The sequence below is a fragment of the Sminthopsis crassicaudata genome, chromosome 4, assembly GCF_048593235.1.
Source record: "Sminthopsis crassicaudata isolate SCR6 chromosome 4, ASM4859323v1, whole genome shotgun sequence".
NCBI lineage: Eukaryota > Metazoa > Chordata > Mammalia > Dasyuromorphia > Dasyuridae > Sminthopsis > Sminthopsis crassicaudata.
The window spans coordinates 441825342-441845480 of record NC_133620.1 but is presented as its reverse complement, the minus strand read 5'-3'; the positions used below and the strand labels follow the sequence as shown (position 1 = coordinate 441845480).

The following is a 20139-nucleotide window of genomic DNA, read 5'->3' as shown; positions in this document are numbered from 1 at the left end:
CAGAGCAGGGCGGGGACTAGCGATGGGAACACGGCGTTCTCTCGCAAGCCCCGGACTGGAGGCAGTTAGCACTTTCCTTACATAACCCGAGAGAGCACACGTTACACATACTGGTGCCTTGCGTGCCCCACCTCGGACCCTTGTCCGAGCTCCAGAGGACCTCACACTCCTTGTTTTTTTTCCTCCCCCGCCCGTTACCCGGACTAGATCCTTCCCCCCTGTCCCCTCCCAGTTTGGGAGCTTTTCCCTGGTGGAGGAGGGGAAAGGGGGCAGTGGTCATCTTTTTCCCCCATTGGGTCCCGGGGATGAGCCTGACTTTTGGGATGTGGGTTCAGAGAGGCTGTGTGAGGCGGGCTGACCCGTCTGAACAGGAGCTACTCGCAGCAGAGAAGTTGAGAGGATTCTAACAGCATCTCCCCGTTCTTGGGCAGGAGTGCTTGGCTGGCAGGCAGGGAAAGTTGGGTTCGTAGGCTGCCGCTGACACCCACTATTTGTGCGACCCTTGGCCCGTCACATTTAATCTCTCTCGCCTCAGTTGTTCATCAGTAAAACGAAGAATCTGCACTCGATCTCCCAAGTCCCTTTCGGCTCAAATTATCTGAACCTTGGGGGTGGGCTCGGAGTTGGAAAAGTCTAGCGTGGGGTGACAGTTCCTGAAGCTGCCACAAGGGGGAAGCACAATTACCCTTAGCATACATAACGAGGGGTACAAAAGAAAATTCTGCCAGGCCAGGAGCGCGGGGCAATGTCTTTTGTTCCTTTGACATATACTCCACTTCTCAACAACAATAGCACCAAATTGGAAAGCAAAGGTGAAAGGCCTAACTTTCACCGTATATCCAGAGTTATAAGAAGTTATTTTGCAGCTAAGCAAGTTAAAGAAATGTATCTTCAATGCATTTGAGAATAGTGAGTAGCATAAGGACTGGCGCTGGGGAAAGCTCATTTTGGGGGCTACTGATGGGGAGGAAGCTCAATAATCTTTGCTAAGTAGCTGCTAAACAGTTACTTCTAAACTGCTACATTAAAAATGCTCTCTATGTTTTAGTGCCTGAAACAAAGCTGTAATTGACTGCTCTAATTAAGATACTGTATCAACAAACTTCAAAATATGAGACAATATAGAGATTGTAACAGACAGAAAATTGTTTTCCCTTCCAAAGTGAAGGGGATCCAGAAAATCACAGCTCACCTCCCTGCCCTTCCCAATCCCCACCCCAATGGCCTAAGAAACAATATGCCTATATCCCAAGTGGAAGGACAATCAGATGATGTTTGTGGTTGTGATTCTTTATTTCCTCTTTCAATTTCTGCATCCCAGACCCCCCTTAAAAGTCATAGCAGTTTTCTCTCTCCTGGAAAGAAAAGAAGGGAAAAAAAATCTTAAGCTGGAAGTTCTTAGAATTCATTTGGTCTTATTTTACAGGTGGAAAAATTTAGGCCTACAGAGTTTTAAGCAGTTTGCTGGGATATTACACAGGTAATAGAGCAAGGGGGAAATCTGAACCCTGATCCTTGGAACAGGATTAACCGCCCAGGCACCCTTCTCCCCACTCCAGACTATAGATCTGACATGTTACTTTCCTTTTCTTCATCCTCCATAGAATTTATCCTGTATGAGGAAGTTCATAGAAAAGATGTCTTTTTTAACTCTCATTTCCATGACTTCCTTCTTACCTTTCTTCAGGTTAACTTCCCACAGAATTTCACCTTTAACTCCTTAGCTGCAATTTCCTCTTCTGTAATATGTTTTCACTCCTCTTTCTTTTTTTAATTCCCTCAACCTTATTTTAACCAATAGGGAATCTCTTTTGCTGCTGAACTTTGCCCTTTAACTCTTCACCTCAGTAGGAACCTCACCCATTACTTATCTATATCTGTCATGTCTGTGCCAGGACCAGCTGGAAATTGGTTCTAACTCTCCAAACTGGCAAAGAGTACTCAAAATCTTATTTTATCCAATTTTCTGCATGGAGACCAGGAAGTCCTAAAGTCAATCTGAGCCACATTTTCATTTCAGGACATTCTTCCAGGATTATCCCATTATCTCCTTGGAACAATCTTTTCCTGTTATCTAAACATGATATCTCCTGTTGTTAGCCCACTCCTCCCATTCACCCTTCCTCTCCCAAGCCTCCAGTCCCCAAAACACACTCCCATCCCCTTCCTAGATGTGTTATGTTGAGAACACTGGAAGAGCTAGTTTAACGTTCCCTGTTTTATTTTGTTGAGAATAATTATCTTGATCTCTCACCTAAAGTAGCAATATCCAACTCAGCAGAACCCAGGGCAGAAGGAGGAGTGGGAGGTGATACTGCAGAATGGGCCCAGCTGAAGGCTCCTAAAATACACACACACATACACACACACACACATATAATCCTTCCATACTCTACCTGGTTACTGGCAGAAATATGGCTAGGAGGCCCACCACCCCTAGGAAAAGAGCTTCACCTCTATACTCATCCTCTCCTTTTTTCTGTGTACAGAGGAAAATATATCACTTACTGCCTCTGAATAATAGGCGTTAGCACCCTCCTCATTTTTTCAGAAACTTCCTTCTTTCTCTAATTCCTTCCTTTCAATTTTCAGATACATAGATTCCTTCTTGCTGGAGTCTGTCATTTCTTCCAGACATTGTTCCTTCTCTTTTCTTTCTCCTTTCACCACTATATTTCTCAAAAGAGCAGTTTATGTATATACATCATGACCCACTTCTTCCTCTGTGGCCCACAATCTGACTTCCACCATCACTGTATTGCTGAAACCACCATTTCCAATTACCAATACTTCCTTCTAACCAAATCTAATCACTTTTTCTCAGTTCTTAATCTCAGTCTTTCTGTAGTGAAGTCACTGAACATCTCTCTGCTTTAAATTCTGCTCTCCCTTTTCCTCTGAGATGCATCATTATCTTAGTTCTCCTACCTCTTTGGTAGATCCTTCTTTGTCTCTGAGGCCATCTTCTTTTCCTTCTTGGCCCCAGTTCTTCGTATATAATGTCTCTTTTGGTGTAGTGGTCATTGTACTGGCCTGGGACACAGAAGATCTGAATTTAACTCCTTACTCTGTTGCTTAATCTCTACATGGTCTCTTAAAACCTTTCTAAAAGATGTTTCTTTATCCACAAAATGGAAATAATAACTATCATACCACTTACCTTATAAGATTGTAGTGAAGTCCAAATTACATAAAATATGTGAAACATTATATAAATATAAGCTATTATTATTGGCAAGCTCATTTTATGCCTTTAACCATCACCTCATGCTTATATATTCTGACTCATAGCTAAATTGGATTTAAATGAAGCAGAGTTGCACAAAGTTGTCAGCCTCGATCTCTCCTTAGAGCCCCCACTATCCAATGGCAGGATAGAATCAAGAAGACTGGTAATGACTCGAAAGGCAGTGGAGACCCTGATATCTTTAATGTCTAACTAAGCTCTAAGTTCTCCACAGCATCTGCTTCACATGCCTTAATGGCCTTTGGAACAAATCGTTCTTATCTGCCCATTCTACCAAGGGAAGTCTTTACATGCTTGGGGTACACACTCTCCTAGCTCACCATGGGGTTTGAGACCCCTTGGTTACCCTCAGCCTGGTTTGTTGTTTGTCCTTCCTTCTCAAAGAGTTCCCTGACATCAGGAAGGGGATGTCATGGCATGCAAGTGAATTGCATTAATGAAGGAGGGCTGTGTAAGGTCACCTGCCTCACTTTCCCCTCCAGCCCTCTGGGTCCAGCAGCCAGATATAGATCAGGATGACTAAGATGGCCCTGGATTCCCTTGACCTTTTTAAGCTAAGGTCTTCAACAGGTCTCAGTTTGACAAAGGCAATGCCCATTCAGTGATTAAAGATAGGTAGCAACTGAGACAACTACTCTCCTCTTTCAACAAGTCCCCCCCCAAAAAAAAATCTAAATAAATAAACTATCTTGGAGGGGAAGACCCTCAAGGTTTCTAGCCAAAGCAGAAATGACTGCTGTTTACATTCAATCTGAGTCCATTAGGACTCAAACAATGATCAAGTGGGGTTTGGCAGAGGACCTATTGGTGACCAATGAGAAACAGATTGGGTTTGGTTTAAGGTATGTCCTTAAGAAAGAAATCTAGCCAGTAAACCCCAAGATATCTCGGGAGGGTTCAGAGTTTTGCTGGTTTGCCAAAACGGTTTATCAGGGTGTGGCCGCTATGCATACTATAGCTTCTTGGAGCCACAGATGAGGATTAGATAGATCAGGTGGACACCAAAGGTGGAAAGAAGCCCTGTAAAGAACCCAGCAACCCTCATCCAAGGCACCAGTCTTCCTTAAACACACCCTATGACTTCCAGATCTATACCTATATTATGATCTTTGTTCCCATTGTTTTTAGGATATTTCTATTTAAATATTGTCTTGTCATCAATGTCTATTCACCTTGTCCAAAGTCAAATTCATTATGTCCCTTTCTAAAGTCACCTCTCCTCCCCCTCCAATACACCCCAATTTTTTCAATTCAAAATTGTCATCACCAATTTTGGTGATATTCCTAATAATCCCAGGTCATGTACAAGTCAGCTTCAATTTTCCCTGTACCTAATTCCATACCTATATAAGATAGATCTCTAAGTCCTGTCATTTTCTCCTTTGAACCCTCCCTTAAATTATTCATTCTACATCAATCTACAGTCAATCAATGAACATTTCTTGAGCACCTACTATGTTTAAAATACTTGCTAAGCACAGGGCACACAAAGAAAGGCAAGAATGTCTTGCCCTTAAGAATTCCACAATCTGATGGGGAAGCAACATGCAAATAACTTCATAAAAATTAGTTATACACTGTATAAACAGGAAATGATGACCAGAGGGAAGATATCAGATTAAGAGAGATTGGGAAAAGCTTCCTATAAAAGATATAATTTTAGCTGGGACTTGGAAGACATAAGGAGGCAGAGAGAAAGCTCATTCCATGCATGGAGGATAGTCAGTGAAAAGACATGGAATCCAGAGATTGAGTTACTTGTTTTAGAAATAACAAGGAGACTAGTGTCACTGTATTGAAAAATATGTGGTAAGGTGAAAAATGGAAGAAGACTGGATTTCTGGGAGGGATATGAGGAGGAGATAGATTATGAAGAACTTTGAACACTAAACAGAGGATTTTATAGTTGATCCTAGAGATAATGGGGAACCACTGGAGTTTATTGAGTACAGAGGTGACATAGTCAGACCTATGTTTTAGGAAAATTATTTTGGTAGAAATTTAGAGTGAGCAGATCAACCAGCAGGCTATTGCAGCAATATAGGCATGAGGAGATGAGGGCCTATATCTCAGAGTGACAGGGTCGAAGAAGAAAAAGGAACATAAGCAAGAGAGGCCTCAACAAGCCTTGGCAACAGGAAGAGAACAAGGGAGAAAAGGGGAGGGAGAGAGAGAGGGAAAGAGAATAGGGAGAAGAGACAGGGGAGAGAGACAGAGACAGAGACACACAAAGAGTGACAGAGAGAGAGAAGAAGTAGGGGAAAGAGACAGAGGGAGAGAGGAAAGAGAGAGATGTAGAAATACACACACACATTCATGGGGATGGGGGGAGGGGAGCAGGGAGAAGACAGTAACAGGTAACAGGTATCAAGGTAGCAATGGCACCTTGAAAGTAATAGGGAAGTTTGGAAGAAGGAACAGTTTTGAGGAAATGAATTTAGTTTTGAACATCTTGAATTTAAGATGTCTATCGACTTAGCCCTAATGAATATTGATGCAAAAAATTAAAATATTAGCAAAGAAATTATAGTAATTTAGCAGCAGGATAATATGTATGTATATATATAAAACAATTTGTCCAAATTTTTTTATTTTTGTTGAGGCAATTAGGGTTAAATGACTTACCCAGGGTCACACAGCTAGGAAGTGTTAAGTGTCTGAGGTCACATTTGAACTCAGGTCCTCCTGACTTCAGGGCTGGTGCTCTATCCACTTCACCACCTAACTGCCCCAGCAGGATAACATATTATGACCAAGTGGGATTTAAACTTGGAATTCAGGGCTGACTCAATATAAGGAAAACTATTACCATAATTGACCATACAGAAATTATAGGATAATCTCAATAGATAAAGAAGAAAACTTTTAACAAAATACAGCACTCATTCCTATTAAAAACACTAGAGAGTGTAGGAATATAAGGGGAGATTTTCTTTAAATAATAAGCCATATCTATTTAAAATCAACAGCAAGCATTATATATAATGGAGAGAAGCTGGATATATCAGGGGTGAAACAAGGATGCCTATTATAACCACTATTATTTAACATTGTACTAGTAGAAAGTAGAAATAGAAAAAATCCACTGATCACCACCTTAAAAAGATCCTTTGTGGAAAACACACAGGAATATTATTGCCAAATTTTGAAACCCTCAGATCAAAGAGAAAATTTTGCAAGAAATAAGAAAAAAACAATTCAAATACACTGGAGCTACAATTAGAATTATATGACTTATCAGTAGACACAATAAAAGACCAAAGGTCCTAGAATCATATCTACTGACAATCAAAAGAACTAGGCCTGTGGCCAAAAAATATCATATCCAGTAAAATTATTTATAATTTTGAATGAGAAATAATGGACATTCAATGAACTTGCAGTTCTTCTGAACTTAATGGAAAATTTAAAACAGAAGAACCAATATCAAAGTTCATTTTAAGGAAGTCAAGATGGACAAATTGTTTAAACATGGACAAATTGCTTATATCCTTTTTTTTTCCCCCTGGGGAAATGTATGTTATATGTTTAAGATTCAAATCAACAATAGGATAGCTCAAAAGAAAGATTGGCACAGATAAGGTAAAAATAGTAATCATGTTATACAAATGAGATGCAGAGGAAGAATAGATATAGAGGCATTAGAGTGGAAGATGGCTGGTAGTTCTGAAAACCTACTCATATCGGGAATGGTTTTAACAGGTAAGAGGACATATATACCATGAAAATCTATAAAGAAATAAGGAGGGAGAGATGGGTGGATGGGAAAGCAAAGGGTGAGGGAAGAAGACAAGGAAAGGATCCTTGGGTGGGGGGAGGTTAAGTTAAGTAAGGGAAGTTATGAAGCAGAATTTAAATAGAATCAGCAGGGATAGGAAAGATGTGTATGTGTGTAGGGTATGTGTGTGTGTGTGTGTGTGTGTGTGTGTGTATATGTATGTGTGTGTGTGGGTGTGTGTGGGTGTCTATATAAATATATCTTTTCTTAACTTTAGCTTGCTAGGGATTGTGGGGTTTGAAAGGGGGAAACAAGAAGTAAATAAGGTGCACACAGAGAACCAAAGGGCACTTTACAAGGAAATAAAGAAGAAATGGATATTCATGAACATAATTTCTTCTACTTTATATATATACACTTTCTTGATCTGGTAATTTGTTGTTATATATTTTGAATCCTCCCTGATATTCTACTGAGCACATGACAATATTCTCTTTTGTTTTTCTTTTTTTTTTCTTACTGGTTTTTCCAAGTAAAACAAATTTTTTTAAAAAGTTGAGATGTGCATTGTTTGGTCAGTCATTTTAGTGATGTCTGACTCTCCATGACCCAATTTTGTGATTTTCTTGATGACTAGAATCGTTTGCCATTTTCTTCCCCATTTCATTTAATAGATGTGGAACTGAGTATACAGGACAGTAAACTCATTAGAGCCTAATCCAAACTGATGATATTTAAGGTCTCTTCCAGCGCTTAATTACTATGGTCCTTCACCTGATTGGAGAAGACGTTGAATAATCCAGCTCCATTTTACCTACCCCATGTTATGCCTAATACTTATACTCTGCTCCCTGATCATATTCCACACTTATTTCTTCCTCATCTTTGCTGGCTTTTACCCTTGGAATATCCTTTTCATTACTTTCCATTTATTAAAATCCTTCCTATTTTTATAACCTTATTCTCTCCACTAAAACCTCTAGCCAATTATGTTCTCCTTTCATCTATGACATTTATTGTCTGTATCACACATCCTGACATTTGATTATATTAATTTGGCTTCTAATTATATGCATTCTCTTATTCTTTGTTGTTTCATGTTTCATCTCTCCAATAAGTTTGTAAATTTCTAAGTGGAAAAAAGATATAAAAAAGAACAATCCAACATGTAGCATACTCTATTATATTCCCATAACACCGAGTATAATGTACAACACACATTAGACACTTCTTAAATACTAATTTAAAAGAAATGGAATTGAGGCAACTACATGGCTCAGTGGATAGAGCACCAGCCTTGAAATGAGAAGGACCTGAGTCCTATTGTGTCTGATCTCAGACACTTAACATTTCCTAGCTGTGTGACCCTGGGCAAGTCACTTAACCTCAGTTGCCTCAGGGGAAAAAAGAAAGAAAGAAATGGAACTGAAGGAAGTCATCCCCCTCATCTTTATATAATATTTGCAATAAATCTTTAAAAGAAAAGAACTATTGGCTAGGTGGAAAACAGTGTCTGTAAGGTGCTAAAGTACTTTGCCAACCAGAGAAGACAAAGGAACTAGCAATTCTTAAGCACATATATTGTGCCCTACACAGTGCTAAGTCCTTTATAAATATTTCATTTGAAAAGAAAACTTGATTCCCCCAGAATTCCAAGATTAATCCATAAACACTCCTCTACATGCCCCAAGCCTGGGCATGGTAAATACTTAGATGAGCTCTACATCCCTATTACCCACTTTTTCTGATGGCTTCTGTGTGACGTTGCCTGGAAGTTCTTTCATTGTCTGCAAGATCTTCCTGTCTCCTGCTTCAGTTACAGTTTTATTCTCAGTGTTCTGTCATGAGTATAATTGGAAGACAAGGTTAACTCCTCCACTCACTGCCCCCAATCCACTCATACAACCTCCCCAAACATTATTTTCAGTGTCCCCCAAGATTTAGGTTCAAAACCACTCTTTCCCCAACTCCTCAATGTAATACAAAATGGTTCATCCTCAACCATTAATACCTGCTCTGAGTTCCCTAGATCTTCTGAAAAAGAGACTAACCCTTTCTCATAGTATTTACAAACTAAATGAATTCTCACATCCTCTTTACTAATTCCCTATAGGTTCCCTATTCCTTTTTGGCCGGCTGCCCAGTTTCTCTTTAATTCTGATTCATTTTAAGTCTACCAATCAGTTTTATTTCAACACAGTAACTAGTCATCCCACTCATCTTTATATAATATTTGCAATAAATGTGAAAGAAAAGAACTATTGGTTAGGTGGAAAGCAGTGTCTGCAAGGTGCTAAAATACTTGAATTGGGTTGTTTTTTTTTTTTAAACCACATTCCCATTCAAACCCTCCATAGAGCTTCTCCAGGTCAGGAGGTCACTCACCATCCTGTCCTCTTCTTCAAATCGGGAATAGTCAAGGGTAAAGTTAACTCCTAAGTCATCTGAGGAAGAAAATAACATAGTCAATTATTTATTAGTGATTATTATTCAGCAAACACTCTCTAAGGGCTAGGAATTCATAGAAAGGGTGAAATAGTCCTGACTTTAAAGAGCTCACAATCAAATGAACAAGTAATCTAATCTAACATGGGACCCAGACATTGGAGATAAAAGAGCTGAGATGGGAATTTTCCAAGTATTCTTGGCCATACTCCTATGGGCAATGTAAGAAAACATTATATAATTGGAGTTTACCTTAATTGTAAAAGTATCCAAATTAGCAAACACATAGAAATATGCAGTAATGTTCCTCCTAAAAACTATTGCACCTATATTTTAATTTAAAAATTAACTTCTAATGCATTTAACCAGCTTCTCCTAAGCTCAATCCTAACTACTTTCCCTCTCCCCCCTCAACTTTATGTATACTTGTATAGTGCATTGACAGATTCTTGAATGTTCAAAAAATTTTTTATCTTTTATAAGCTGGAAGAAAAAAAAAAGCTCATATGTGCATATGTAGACATTGCACATCTACATATGTATATGAACACATCTATGTACAAGAGATAATACAAATATCTTTAAGAAGGGGAGAATGATGATACAGTTTCCAAAAGGTTAATCATCATAGACTTAGGAGACTATTAATCAATTGAACTAAGTTAGATCCTACTTCAGAGTTTGGAAATGAAAATGGGAAGTGGGTGAGTTAGGTTAATAGTATTGGATTTCCCCAAAGAGAAAGAGAAATAGGATAACTACTGATTTATTTATCTACTACCTAACTGTACTTGAGCCTGACTGTTGTACTGAAGGCTCTAGCACAAATCGTGTTCTACTTTTTTGAGTATTTTACTCACCATAATATGGAGTGACTGTATAATAGACCACCTGATATTCTTCATATAGTTCTTCATATATGTCTTCTTCTTCATAGTCTTGTCCTAAGATGGGCAAAAGTGAGGGGGTCACGAGGTATATCCTTTGAGATATAGAATCCACTGAGAATCTGAAGTCATCAGGAAATAAAACTCAGCCTATGAAGTTCCCATTCTGCTGCTTTCCCTAAGAATCAACTTGTCAAAAGACAATTATGATACTTTCTCCATGTTCTGCCCCCAGCAGATTTCTTTGGAATCCTCCTCACAAACATCATATCCTGCATCAACGGCTCAATCTGATCTGAGTTTGTGATGTAAGGACTGAAATGTTGCTTGTGATTCTCTTTGCCACCTATATGGTGCATTGAGTTAAGTGCTGGATCTGGATTCAAGAAGACCTGAGTTCAATTTTCACTTCAGACACTTATGAACTGTGTGAATTTCAACAATTCTCATAACCTCTCTCTGACATATTTTCCTCATCTGTGAAATGGGGATAATAGCCCCTCACCTCTAAAAGTTGTTTAGAAGATAAAAATGATATAACACTTGCAAAGCATTTTGAAAATATTAAAGCACTTTATAAGTACCATTATTATTGTTATCATATCAAAGCAGAAAATGCTTATTCCACATAGTCTCTCATTTGCCAAGAACCTAGATAAAAAAGTGGTCTGGGAGAGGTCTGAGATTAAAAAAAAACAAAAACCCACAACACAAATCTTCTTCCATCCAAATTAAGTTCTCATGTAATCCTGACTACCCTCAAGTAACAGTTCTAATAACAGATTGTATATGTATGTATATAAACATAGACATATATTTTTAAGATTTGTAAAGAATATTATTCACATTTGTATTTGAGCTTCATACTCATTCTGTGAATGAAATAGGTATTAGGTATTTTTATCCCCATTTTATAGTTAAGAAAACTGAGGTTCAGAAGAGTAAGTAACTTTCTCATGGCTACAGGACTAGTAAATTCTAGAGATAAAATTGAAATCTAAGTCTTCCTGACCCTTAAGTCCAGAATTCTATTTATTCTGCCACATTTCCTTTCTAGAACTGGTGTTTGTTTGAAGCACATACACAGAACGGAAAAGCAAGGAAAGTTTACAGAATGGAATATTAGTAGAGTCGAACTTAGTCATTAACTATCCGTATGATGTAAACAAGCCACTTAACCTCATGGGACTCAGTTTCCTCAATTGTAAAATGAGGAAATTGAATTAGATCATCTTCAAGATTTTCTTTCAGCTCTGCCTGTTGTGTTTTAGTCTGTAGATGCAGGTCTTTTGCTATCCACCCTCAAGCTAATAACACAGGAATCTGGAGGAAGAGGAAAGGAAACATTGAGACACACCTGGCTGACTGGGAAACAAAGAAGGGAAGGGAAGGAGACAGTTATCCTCCTAATCTTCATGGTCAACAATCTTCTCTATGAGTGCAAACCTCACCTAAATAGGAGTCTTTTACTTTCCAGCAAAGGAGTTACTTTAACCCACCCTAACCTCACCCTGCCTTTTCTAGCTCTGCCTTTCTTTGGAGACAGAGAATAGTGATTTCTTTTTCTTTCCTTTTTTTTTCCTGAAATCTCTCTGAGTCCGTAATTTCTACCCTTCTCAGCTTTTCTTACCTAAGTTGGATTTACTATTTTCTTTATTCTGATGTCCTCCATCTAGATTCTGGAACCAGAAGACTAATTAGTGATGAGAAATGGAAATGTTCCTCTTGTCTCATTCTTTTCTTCACCCTTTATCTTCACCTCACCTTTCATCTTCTTTCCCAACTTGTTCCCTAACTACTAGACATAGAATTCTGGTAAGGACTAGAGAAGGGAATGGTCTTACCCAAGATGAGCGGCACAGCAGCTATGACTATAAGTAGAACATCCATTCTGGCTTCTGACTCAGAGCAGTGAAGTTTAAAAAAAAAAAAAAAAAAGGAAATTACATCTGTACTTCTCTTCCCTCTTCTTCTCCCCCTCCCCTCCCAGTCCCCTCAAGCAGGAAGTAATCAAAACTGAAGTTTTCTTTGCCATGGTCCTAGCTCCTTGGTCCATCACAAACTAACTGAATGTTCAAAGGGGATTATCCAAACCAGGTGGGATTTGAGTAGGAGTAGATAGATTAGTCCTAGAATGGACTACCCTAGAGTTCTCTCTTCACCTCTCCCCCCCACTATTCAAACTCCAAAATCAGAATTAATTCAAATTAGATTAAATCACTTATAGGTTTGGAATTTTATTTTTTAAAATGTATTAACTATCAAGAGACCATTTGCTAAAAAGTTTTATCAGTCCTTGTCAAGCATGCACATTACATGTGGAGACACTCATATGAAAAATATACAAAATGCAACTGGTTTTACATGTAGTTGGGAAAAATAAAATATTCAAAAATATAAACGCACATTTTTTTGCATGCAATAATGTTCACAGCTATTGAAAATTTGGGGCAGACAAATTTTAGTGATATTGAAAATTAGAGGTCTCTCCAGAATTCAGCAATTCCTATTGATATTCTAAGGAATCCTCTGCCACCAAAATAATTTTGTGGGTTTTTTTTTTTTTTTGCTGGTTCCATTTGTAGAAATAGTCCATGGATGTTGCTCACTATCCCCCACCTTGAAGTTTGTATCACCATGGAATGCCAAAGTTTGGTGGCTTTTTTGGGGGGGAGGAGTAGGTGGTACTATCTTAAGCCTTGTCAGTTCTTTTAATGTGGTGTTTTGAGTAGAGTCTGCAATAGTTTTCCCAAAAAATTGAATTCTTTATAGGTTTTATGGACAATTTCTGATTTTGTCCCTATGCAACATTAACAGTTTATTTACACACAACCTCTATATTTTATATTTTACTTCATAAGATTTTACTTTGAATTAATTCATTCTATTAACACAATGAGTCATGTCAATTATACGACAGCTACTATAATTAATAACTACTTACATTAATATGGTGCTTTAAAGTTTGCAATTCACTTTTCTTAAAACAACAACCTTTCAAAGTAGGTAAAAAAAAAAAAAAAAAAGCATTATCCTCATTGTAAAACTGAAGAAACACACTCAGTTGTTAAGTGATTTTTCCACTAATACAGTTAAGTCACGATACAAATCCAAATTTTTGGTTCTAAGCCAGAACTCTATCCACTACTTCAGACTGTCCTTCCATTTATGAAATATAATTCATTGAAATTAACAAGTCATTATTTGTTTATTAACACATTTATTTTATTAGGTATTTAATAATTGATAAAAACAAATCAAAACAAAATGGAGAATAAAATATTGCAGACAACCTTCAGCATTTAATGATCAGATGAATGAACAAGATGCAAACAAGAGTTCTTGCAAGGTGGGAGAAATTAGTTTGTTATTAAATTAATAACCAATTATTAAAGTGAGATCTAGGCTTTCCTTCCCCTTCCCCATTTAAGGCCCAGCCCCTGTAAAAAGGCTGTCTCTGAAGGACATGACTGATTGATGAAATTGCTTTTAGTCTTCAACCAACATGCTCTTCAATCTTGGGCAGCATCCCACCCAACCAGAAGACCTAACTTCTGTTTAGAGTATAAACAGAAACTAGTCTAGGTGAATTCTTTCTTCAGGGAATGGAGCCTTATCTTTGTACCCCTCTATTAGATTTTAGGACGATCCAGATCATGGAGGGGAAAAATAACCAGAATGGTCTGGATGGAGATGGATTCCCCTGTCCAGATTGCTGGAGGTGGCTGTCATCTCCTGATTATACCACATTCTAAACAGGAGAAGCTACAGACTTCTAGCTCACCTACTCATTAAATGTCCACCAATCAAGGTTCTCTTGTCAGGGGCATTCCCCTTTACCAAAGGCATTTAAGGTATTCAGAGTCTTACTGGTTGTCTTTAGTTACTAAAAGACACCATTAACCAATTGCTGGCTAAGCCTAATTAATAAATTGACTATTAATTACTCCAAAATTCTTGGATTTTTTATTTTTTATTGAGGCTGGGGTTAAGTGACTTGCCCAGGGTCACACAGCTAGGAATTTAGGAAGTGTTAAGTATCTGAGACCAGATTTGAACTCCGGTGCTCCTGAGTTCAAGAATGGTGCTCTATCCACTGCTCCACCTAGCTGCCCCAGGATTTTTTATTCTTAAAGTCCATTTAAAGTATTGCTACCTGGGTTGACTAAGTTTTGTTCAGGAACCAAATGAAAAGTGCTGCTAGACATAGTTACAGTCAAAGTACCTACATTTCTTGTATGTACTTTGTACACACTTGTATGTATTTACTGAAGTAAATAGATTTACTTTAGTTACTCTAACATAAATTAATCATTAAGCTTTTGTCTATCACAATATGGATTTTTCCTATCCTTTGTCCTCACTTTTGCAAAGAATTGGGATATTTCCCTTCTTTTATTGACCATCAATTTGGAGGCTAAAAAAGTGAAGTTCTTTCCTTCTCACAAACAGATGAGGAGAAGAATAGGATCGATTAGTCTGGTGGAGGAAGAGATCTTCTGGGTTTCTCTTCCACTTTATTTACCATCATGTGATGATGATTCCACTGTTTAGATCCCCAAACATTTCCCATAAAAGTTCCTAAGCACAATTGTAACTTCCTTTCTGACTTTCTGGTTAACTATTGCCTCTCCTTAACCCTGTACTAAGTTCCTCTCCACAGACTGGAAGAAAGAACAGATCAGCCTGCCTCTCTTTCTGAAGATACTGCACCTTTCACTCCCTAAGTTACTTGCTCCCCTGAAGCTTTGTGTTCCTGTCTTGTATAGACTGGGGTTATTCTCTGTATTCGCTGACAATAGTCCTTCATATGAATTCCAGAAAAAAATGACACCCTTGGCTTTCCCTGCTTCCCTAAATTTCTTTAAACATCCGAAAAATCCCTTAGAAGATCTCGTGACTCCAATTAGTCAAAAAACATTTATTTACGAAGTACTGTGCTCCATCCCAACGTGGTAGTGCAGATTATCAGTTCTTTCATCAATCAGTCTGGAGAGCAAGATATCACAAAAATACATCTTCAGAAACTAAATAAAGGAAGTGTAACACAAAAGGTGGGGCAGGGGAAGGAAAGGGGCTGAGTTTCTTTGTTCGCTGTCAAACAAGAGACAGCACACAGTACAGTAGTTCTGAAAACGCTCTTGTTCTGCATAAAACTTCTTTTGAAATCTGGTCCATCAAGGATCATTCTTTCCTCTTTGTCTGTTTCTATCCCTTCACAGACGAAAGTCTTTCTGACGCTTTCCTGGGTGCCAGATCTCACGTATGATAGTAAATTTCACTGCAGCTCTTAAGTTTCATCTTTTCTGCTGTAGCCCGGACCTATTTCCTTCCATTCAATTAAGAACAATGCGCGTCCCCATCTTCCCTTGTGACCCCCCCCACACACGCCCCCAAACTCTTGGTATTTTTTTAGACGTTCTTCCCGCCCCCCTCCCTAACCTTTCTAGAGCCCACCCGAAGGCGGAGGAAGCCCTAACTACCCTTTGCTAGCAACTTCAGTCCCAAGAAGATTCAGTAATAGGTGAGAAAAAAGCTTGGAGTGGGAACCTCGCTGTTCTGGCTCCATGCCCACTTCAAGTTCAACTCAGTTCCTTTTGTCCCTACCTGGCGTAAATTACTAAACCACACCCTAGGGAGGAGTAGAGACCGAAGGGACGAGGAACTACAATTCCCAGGATGCAACATACTCCAGTCTTCCCTAACAAAAAAAAAAAAAAACCAGCCACGCCTTCCACCATCTCACCATTGGCCTTGGGGGGTGGGGACAAGAAGGGAGGGCGATGGGGCTGGGCTGGGGCCTGGGGATGTCCCCAACTCGGCCTCCGTAGGGGAAGTCGCGCGGACCTGCTGCTGGGGCGTCCGTGTCCCCCCCCTCCCCCGCCCCCCGCCCCTTCCCCCCTCTCTGGGGCCCGGGGGTGACATTGCGCCGTGCCCCTACTGGGGCAGAAATCAACCCTCTCCACCGGCCAGCCGCCCCCCCAACCCTTCCCTGTAGGTCCCTGTCCTCCCTTGACTCCCCTTCCCCTTTCCCCCTGCCCAACCCCAAGGCCCGGCCATGGGGGCCGCGGTCTTTTTCGGATGTACTTTCGTGGCCTTCGGCCCGGCCTTCTCGCTTTTTCTGGTCACGGTGGCGGGGGACCCGCTCCGGGTCATTATCCTGGTGGCCGGGTGAGTGGGTGTGGGGAAGGGAGGAAGGGTGGGAGTGGGGGGCGGCCGGAGGCTGAGGAAGAAAGGGAACCTAGAGATCCGATGGGAGGAAAATGGGGTGCCGGCAGAGAGAGGAAGTGTGGGAGCTCTGTGCCTTCCCTCTTGTCTACTCTCTTCCCATTCGGGAGAGCTCCCACTTCCCAGTGTCTCGGCGTTGGGCTTGGGAAGCTGAAGGCCCCGGAGGCTTCTGGGGTGCGACCCCCCTCCGCGGGTCGGGATTACTCTCGGGGAGTAGGGGCGCTGACCCCAGAGGAGCCACGCCTCAAAGGAGGGCCCAGGAATCCTGCCTTTCCCGTTCCAATCTCTCTGCTTCTCCTTCCCTCCCCTAAAATGGGCACACCCACCCACACTGGTGCCTCCGGTTTGGTTCTGCCCAGACCTTTGTCACTGGCCATCAGTCCGTGCTCTCAGAGACCAAGGTTTTAATGGCAAGGAAAAGGCAGTCTTATTTCTTCCTCTTCATTCCCTAATTCCCGATGCCTCCTCTCCCATGCAAATCCTCTCTGAAGCCACACTCCCCTTCTCCGGGGTGCGTCCGAGGGACTCCCCCTGTTAAGCCTTCTCCCCTCTGATTTCCCCCCTCTGATTCCTCCCCTCTGATTTCCCCCCTCTGATTTCTCCCCTCTGATTTCTCCCCTCTGATTCCTCCCCTCTGATTTCTCCCCTCTGATTTCTCCCTCAGAGCGTTCTTTTGGCTGGTCTCACTACTTTTGGCCTCCGTGGTCTGGTTCATCTTGGTCCATGTGACTGATCAGTCGGACGCCCGGCTCCAATATGGCCTCCTCATCTTTGGGGCTGCAGTTTCTGTCCTGCTTCAGGAGGTTTTCCGATTTGCCTACTACAAGCTCCTTAAGTAAGGGAGGGGACATTGGGTGGGTGGGTCACAGCCTTGGAGGGAGCACAGGAGGGGACTTATGGGAGGTCGGGACAGGTGTTGGGGTGGGAGAGGGCTGTGGGAGGGCCCTGGGGGAAAGGAGCCCCCCCACCCTCCCTCATATCCCCACCAGGAAGGCAGATGAGGGCTTAGCATCGCTGAGTGAGGACGGAAGATCTCCCATCTCCATCCGCCAGATGGCCTATGGTGAGCCAGGGAGGGGTGACCAGTGGAGTGACTTGGGCCCCTCCCGAGAAAGTCTCCATAGCCTCTCATCCCTCCCCTTTCCCTGCCAGACCCTTCCACTAAAGTCTGGGGCAGTGGGATTGAGAGGATGAGTGGCTGGGGGAGGGGGAGAAAGTAGGAAGTCAGGTGAAGGGTCCTTGCCCCTCCTTACCTTGCTGACTGCCCATTTCCCTAGTTTCTGGTCTGTCTTTCGGCATCATCAGTGGCGTTTTTTCCGTTATCAACATCTTGGCGGATGCTCTTGGTCCAGGTGTGGTTGGTATTCATGGAGATTCACCGTATTACTTCTTAACCTCAGGTAAGACCCGTTCCCTAATCTCTATCCTGGTCCATCAGCACTTCCTGTTATGGAATCTAGTCCAACTAGAAGGGGAAATACTCCATTAAGTTCTCCCTGGAAAATTGTCCAGAATGCTCCCCCCACCTCCCCACTGAGAAGAGGTCAGCAGAGAGGAGGGTTGGAGAGCTACTTCAGGTGGTCATCTTCTCTTTCTCCAGCATTTCTGACAGCCGCCCTCATTTTGCTCCATACCTTTTGGGGGATTGTGTTTTTTGATGCCTGTGAGAGGAGACGATACTGGGCCTTGGGCTTGGTTGTTGGTAGTCACCTACTGACATCAGGATTGGTGAGTTGGGAATGGGCTTCTTGGGGGAAGAGAATTAGGGATGTGAGGACCTAGGTAAGAGGAAAAGCAACATTTAGGTGGGGATAGTCATTGAAGCGCTGGTTGAGTTTTGTTGAGGCAGGACAGGGGACTTCAATGAAAAGTCTAAAGAAGTTTTTGTTATGGGCCCAGAGTAGCTACGGTTGAAATGGAAAGGACATTTCCTCTGACTTCAATCCCTATTCTCTTTTCTTAGACATTTTTGAATCCCTGGTATGAAGCCAGCCTGTTGCCCATCTATGCAGTTACTCTATCCATGGGGATCTGGGCATTCATCACAGCCGGAGGCTCCCTCCGAAGTATCCAGCGCAGCCTCTCGTGTAAGGACTGACCACTTGGATTGATCGCCTGCCTGACCACCACCTGTCTGCCCACTACCTAAGACTGAGCCCTGCCCCACTCCTATCTTAGTGTCCCTGCTACTCTTATTTGTATAATTCCCTTCCCTTCCCCATCCTCAGGGGCTTCACTTTGTCCACTCTTGACCTTTGCTCTCTAGGCCACAGCGGGAGCTGCCAGGGGACAGCCGGTCAATGGTTGGAGGGTTTGAAACTCCATTTTTCCCCACCCTTTGAGGACCCCTTGTTGCCCTGGGTCCTTCCACTTCCCCATCCTGTCCAAGACTCACATCCCTTCCCCTCTGCAGGCCGACGGCAGGAGGACAGTCGGGTGATGGTGTATTCTGCCCTGCGCATCCCACCCGAGGACTGAGGGGACCTGGGGGAAACCCTGAGGGCCAGGGGTACCCTCTTTGTCTCCTGCCTTTCTCTCCATCTCCAACTATGGACAGCTGCTAAGGGAGGTGGCCTAGCTTAGTCATTGCCCAGGAGATTGAAATTGGGGTACTTAAGGGTAAAGAGGTTATTGGGGTTTACAGGGATCAGAGAAGCTCCCTGTTAGCTATCCCCTTTGCCCTTTTCCCTCCTCCCCCCAATTGAATATCTCTTTTTTTCTCAGGTCTGTGGGAAATAATTTTTGGTTTGACAAAGATTCCAAACTGCCTTTTGGGGGAAGGGGAGTTTGGAGCTGCTTCGTTCAAAATTTTTTAGTCTATTTTCCCAATTCTTCTACTCCCTCTGTCCACCATCTTTTCCCTTTTCTCCCATTGGCCAGAGATCCTAGGGAGTAGAATGAGGAGTATTTTAGGGAGATAGTAATCTCTATTCCTCTTCTCTCTCTCTCTCTCTCTCTCTCTCTCTCTCTCTCTCTCTCTCTCTCTCTCTCTCTCTGTCTCTCTCTCTCTCTCTTTTTCTGTCTCTCTCTCTCGCCTGTCTTTCTCCCCCTCTCTCTTTCTCATTGTCTTTGTCTCTCTTTCTCTTTCTGTCTCTGTCTCTCTCTTCCCAGCAACTGGGATGACTGGAACTTAATAATTTTTATCCAACGGTGAGAGAGTTCAAGATAGCCCAAAGTACTCTAGGGCCACAGTGCCACTGAGGGTTATGGCCTGTAAGGATTTGTGGAGGGACTGCAGGAATTTTTTTCTAGTTTTTAATGGGGAGGGAGGGATATGGGGAGGGGAAAAAGAGGGAATGACTTTTCTATAAAATGTATTATTTTCTGCTGGGGTTGGCATATCCCATCCTTTTAATCAAAGTAAGTGTGATTTTTGACTAATAAAAGGATTTTATAACAATGTATGGGGACTTGGCTTTTGGAACTAGGTGAGATATTACACAGGGTTTTTTTTTTTTTTTTTTTTTTTTTTTTTAATCTCTGTGGTTCTTAGCTGCCCCTTTGGCAGTCTGAGGAAGCCAATGGACCCCTTCTTAGAATAATGTTTTTAAATGCATAAAATAAAATACATAGGGTTACAAAGAAACTAATGAAATGAAAATGCAGTTATTAGA

The 20139-nt window shown here is 41.5% G+C and overlaps 2 protein-coding genes across 6 annotated transcripts; one reads left to right on the top strand and one right to left on the bottom strand.

Annotated features, from left to right (window-relative positions):
- Positions 1-1269: 1269 nt before the first annotated feature.
- C4H1orf54 (chromosome 4 C1orf54 homolog) lies at positions 1270-12219 on the bottom strand. Of its 3 annotated transcripts, XR_012481421.1 has the most exons (8): positions 12142-12202; positions 11477-11620; positions 10271-10354; positions 9351-9409; positions 8705-8803; positions 2929-3033; positions 2255-2341; positions 1270-1355 (listed from the first exon to the last, which is right to left on the bottom strand). XR_012481421.1 is itself a non-coding variant. In XM_074263373.1 (7 exons), exons 1-6 carry the CDS (start codon positions 12185-12187, stop codon positions 2255-2257), a joined length of 480 nt encoding a protein of 159 aa, XP_074119474.1. In that variant the 5' UTR covers positions 12188-12219; the 3' UTR covers positions 1270-1355. The 3 variants fall into 3 exon arrangements, 1 of the variants encoding a protein (XP_074119474.1); XR_012481422.1 differs by lacking the exons at positions 11477-11620; positions 12142-12202 and adding an exon at positions 11928-11950; XM_074263373.1 differs by lacking the exon at positions 11477-11620 and having other exon boundaries at positions 12142-12219.
- A 3825-nt stretch (positions 12220-16044) lies between these two features.
- Positions 16045-19925, top strand: APH1A (aph-1 homolog A, gamma-secretase subunit). 3 transcript variants are annotated; one of them, XM_074263369.1, is made up of 7 exons: positions 16045-16468; positions 17190-17360; positions 17515-17588; positions 17803-17925; positions 18126-18253; positions 18489-18612; positions 18939-19925. In XM_074263369.1, the coding sequence occupies exons 1-7, from the start codon at positions 16356-16358 to the stop codon at positions 19001-19003; spliced, it is 798 nt and encodes a 265-aa protein (XP_074119470.1). In that variant the 5' UTR covers positions 16045-16355; the 3' UTR covers positions 19004-19925. The 3 variants fall into 3 exon arrangements, with proteins under 3 accessions (XP_074119470.1, XP_074119473.1, XP_074119472.1); XM_074263371.1 differs by lacking the exon at positions 16045-16468 and adding an exon at positions 16969-17036; XM_074263372.1 differs by lacking the exon at positions 17515-17588 and having other exon boundaries at positions 16051-16468; positions 17326-17360.
- The last annotated feature ends 214 nt before the right edge of the window (positions 19926-20139 follow it).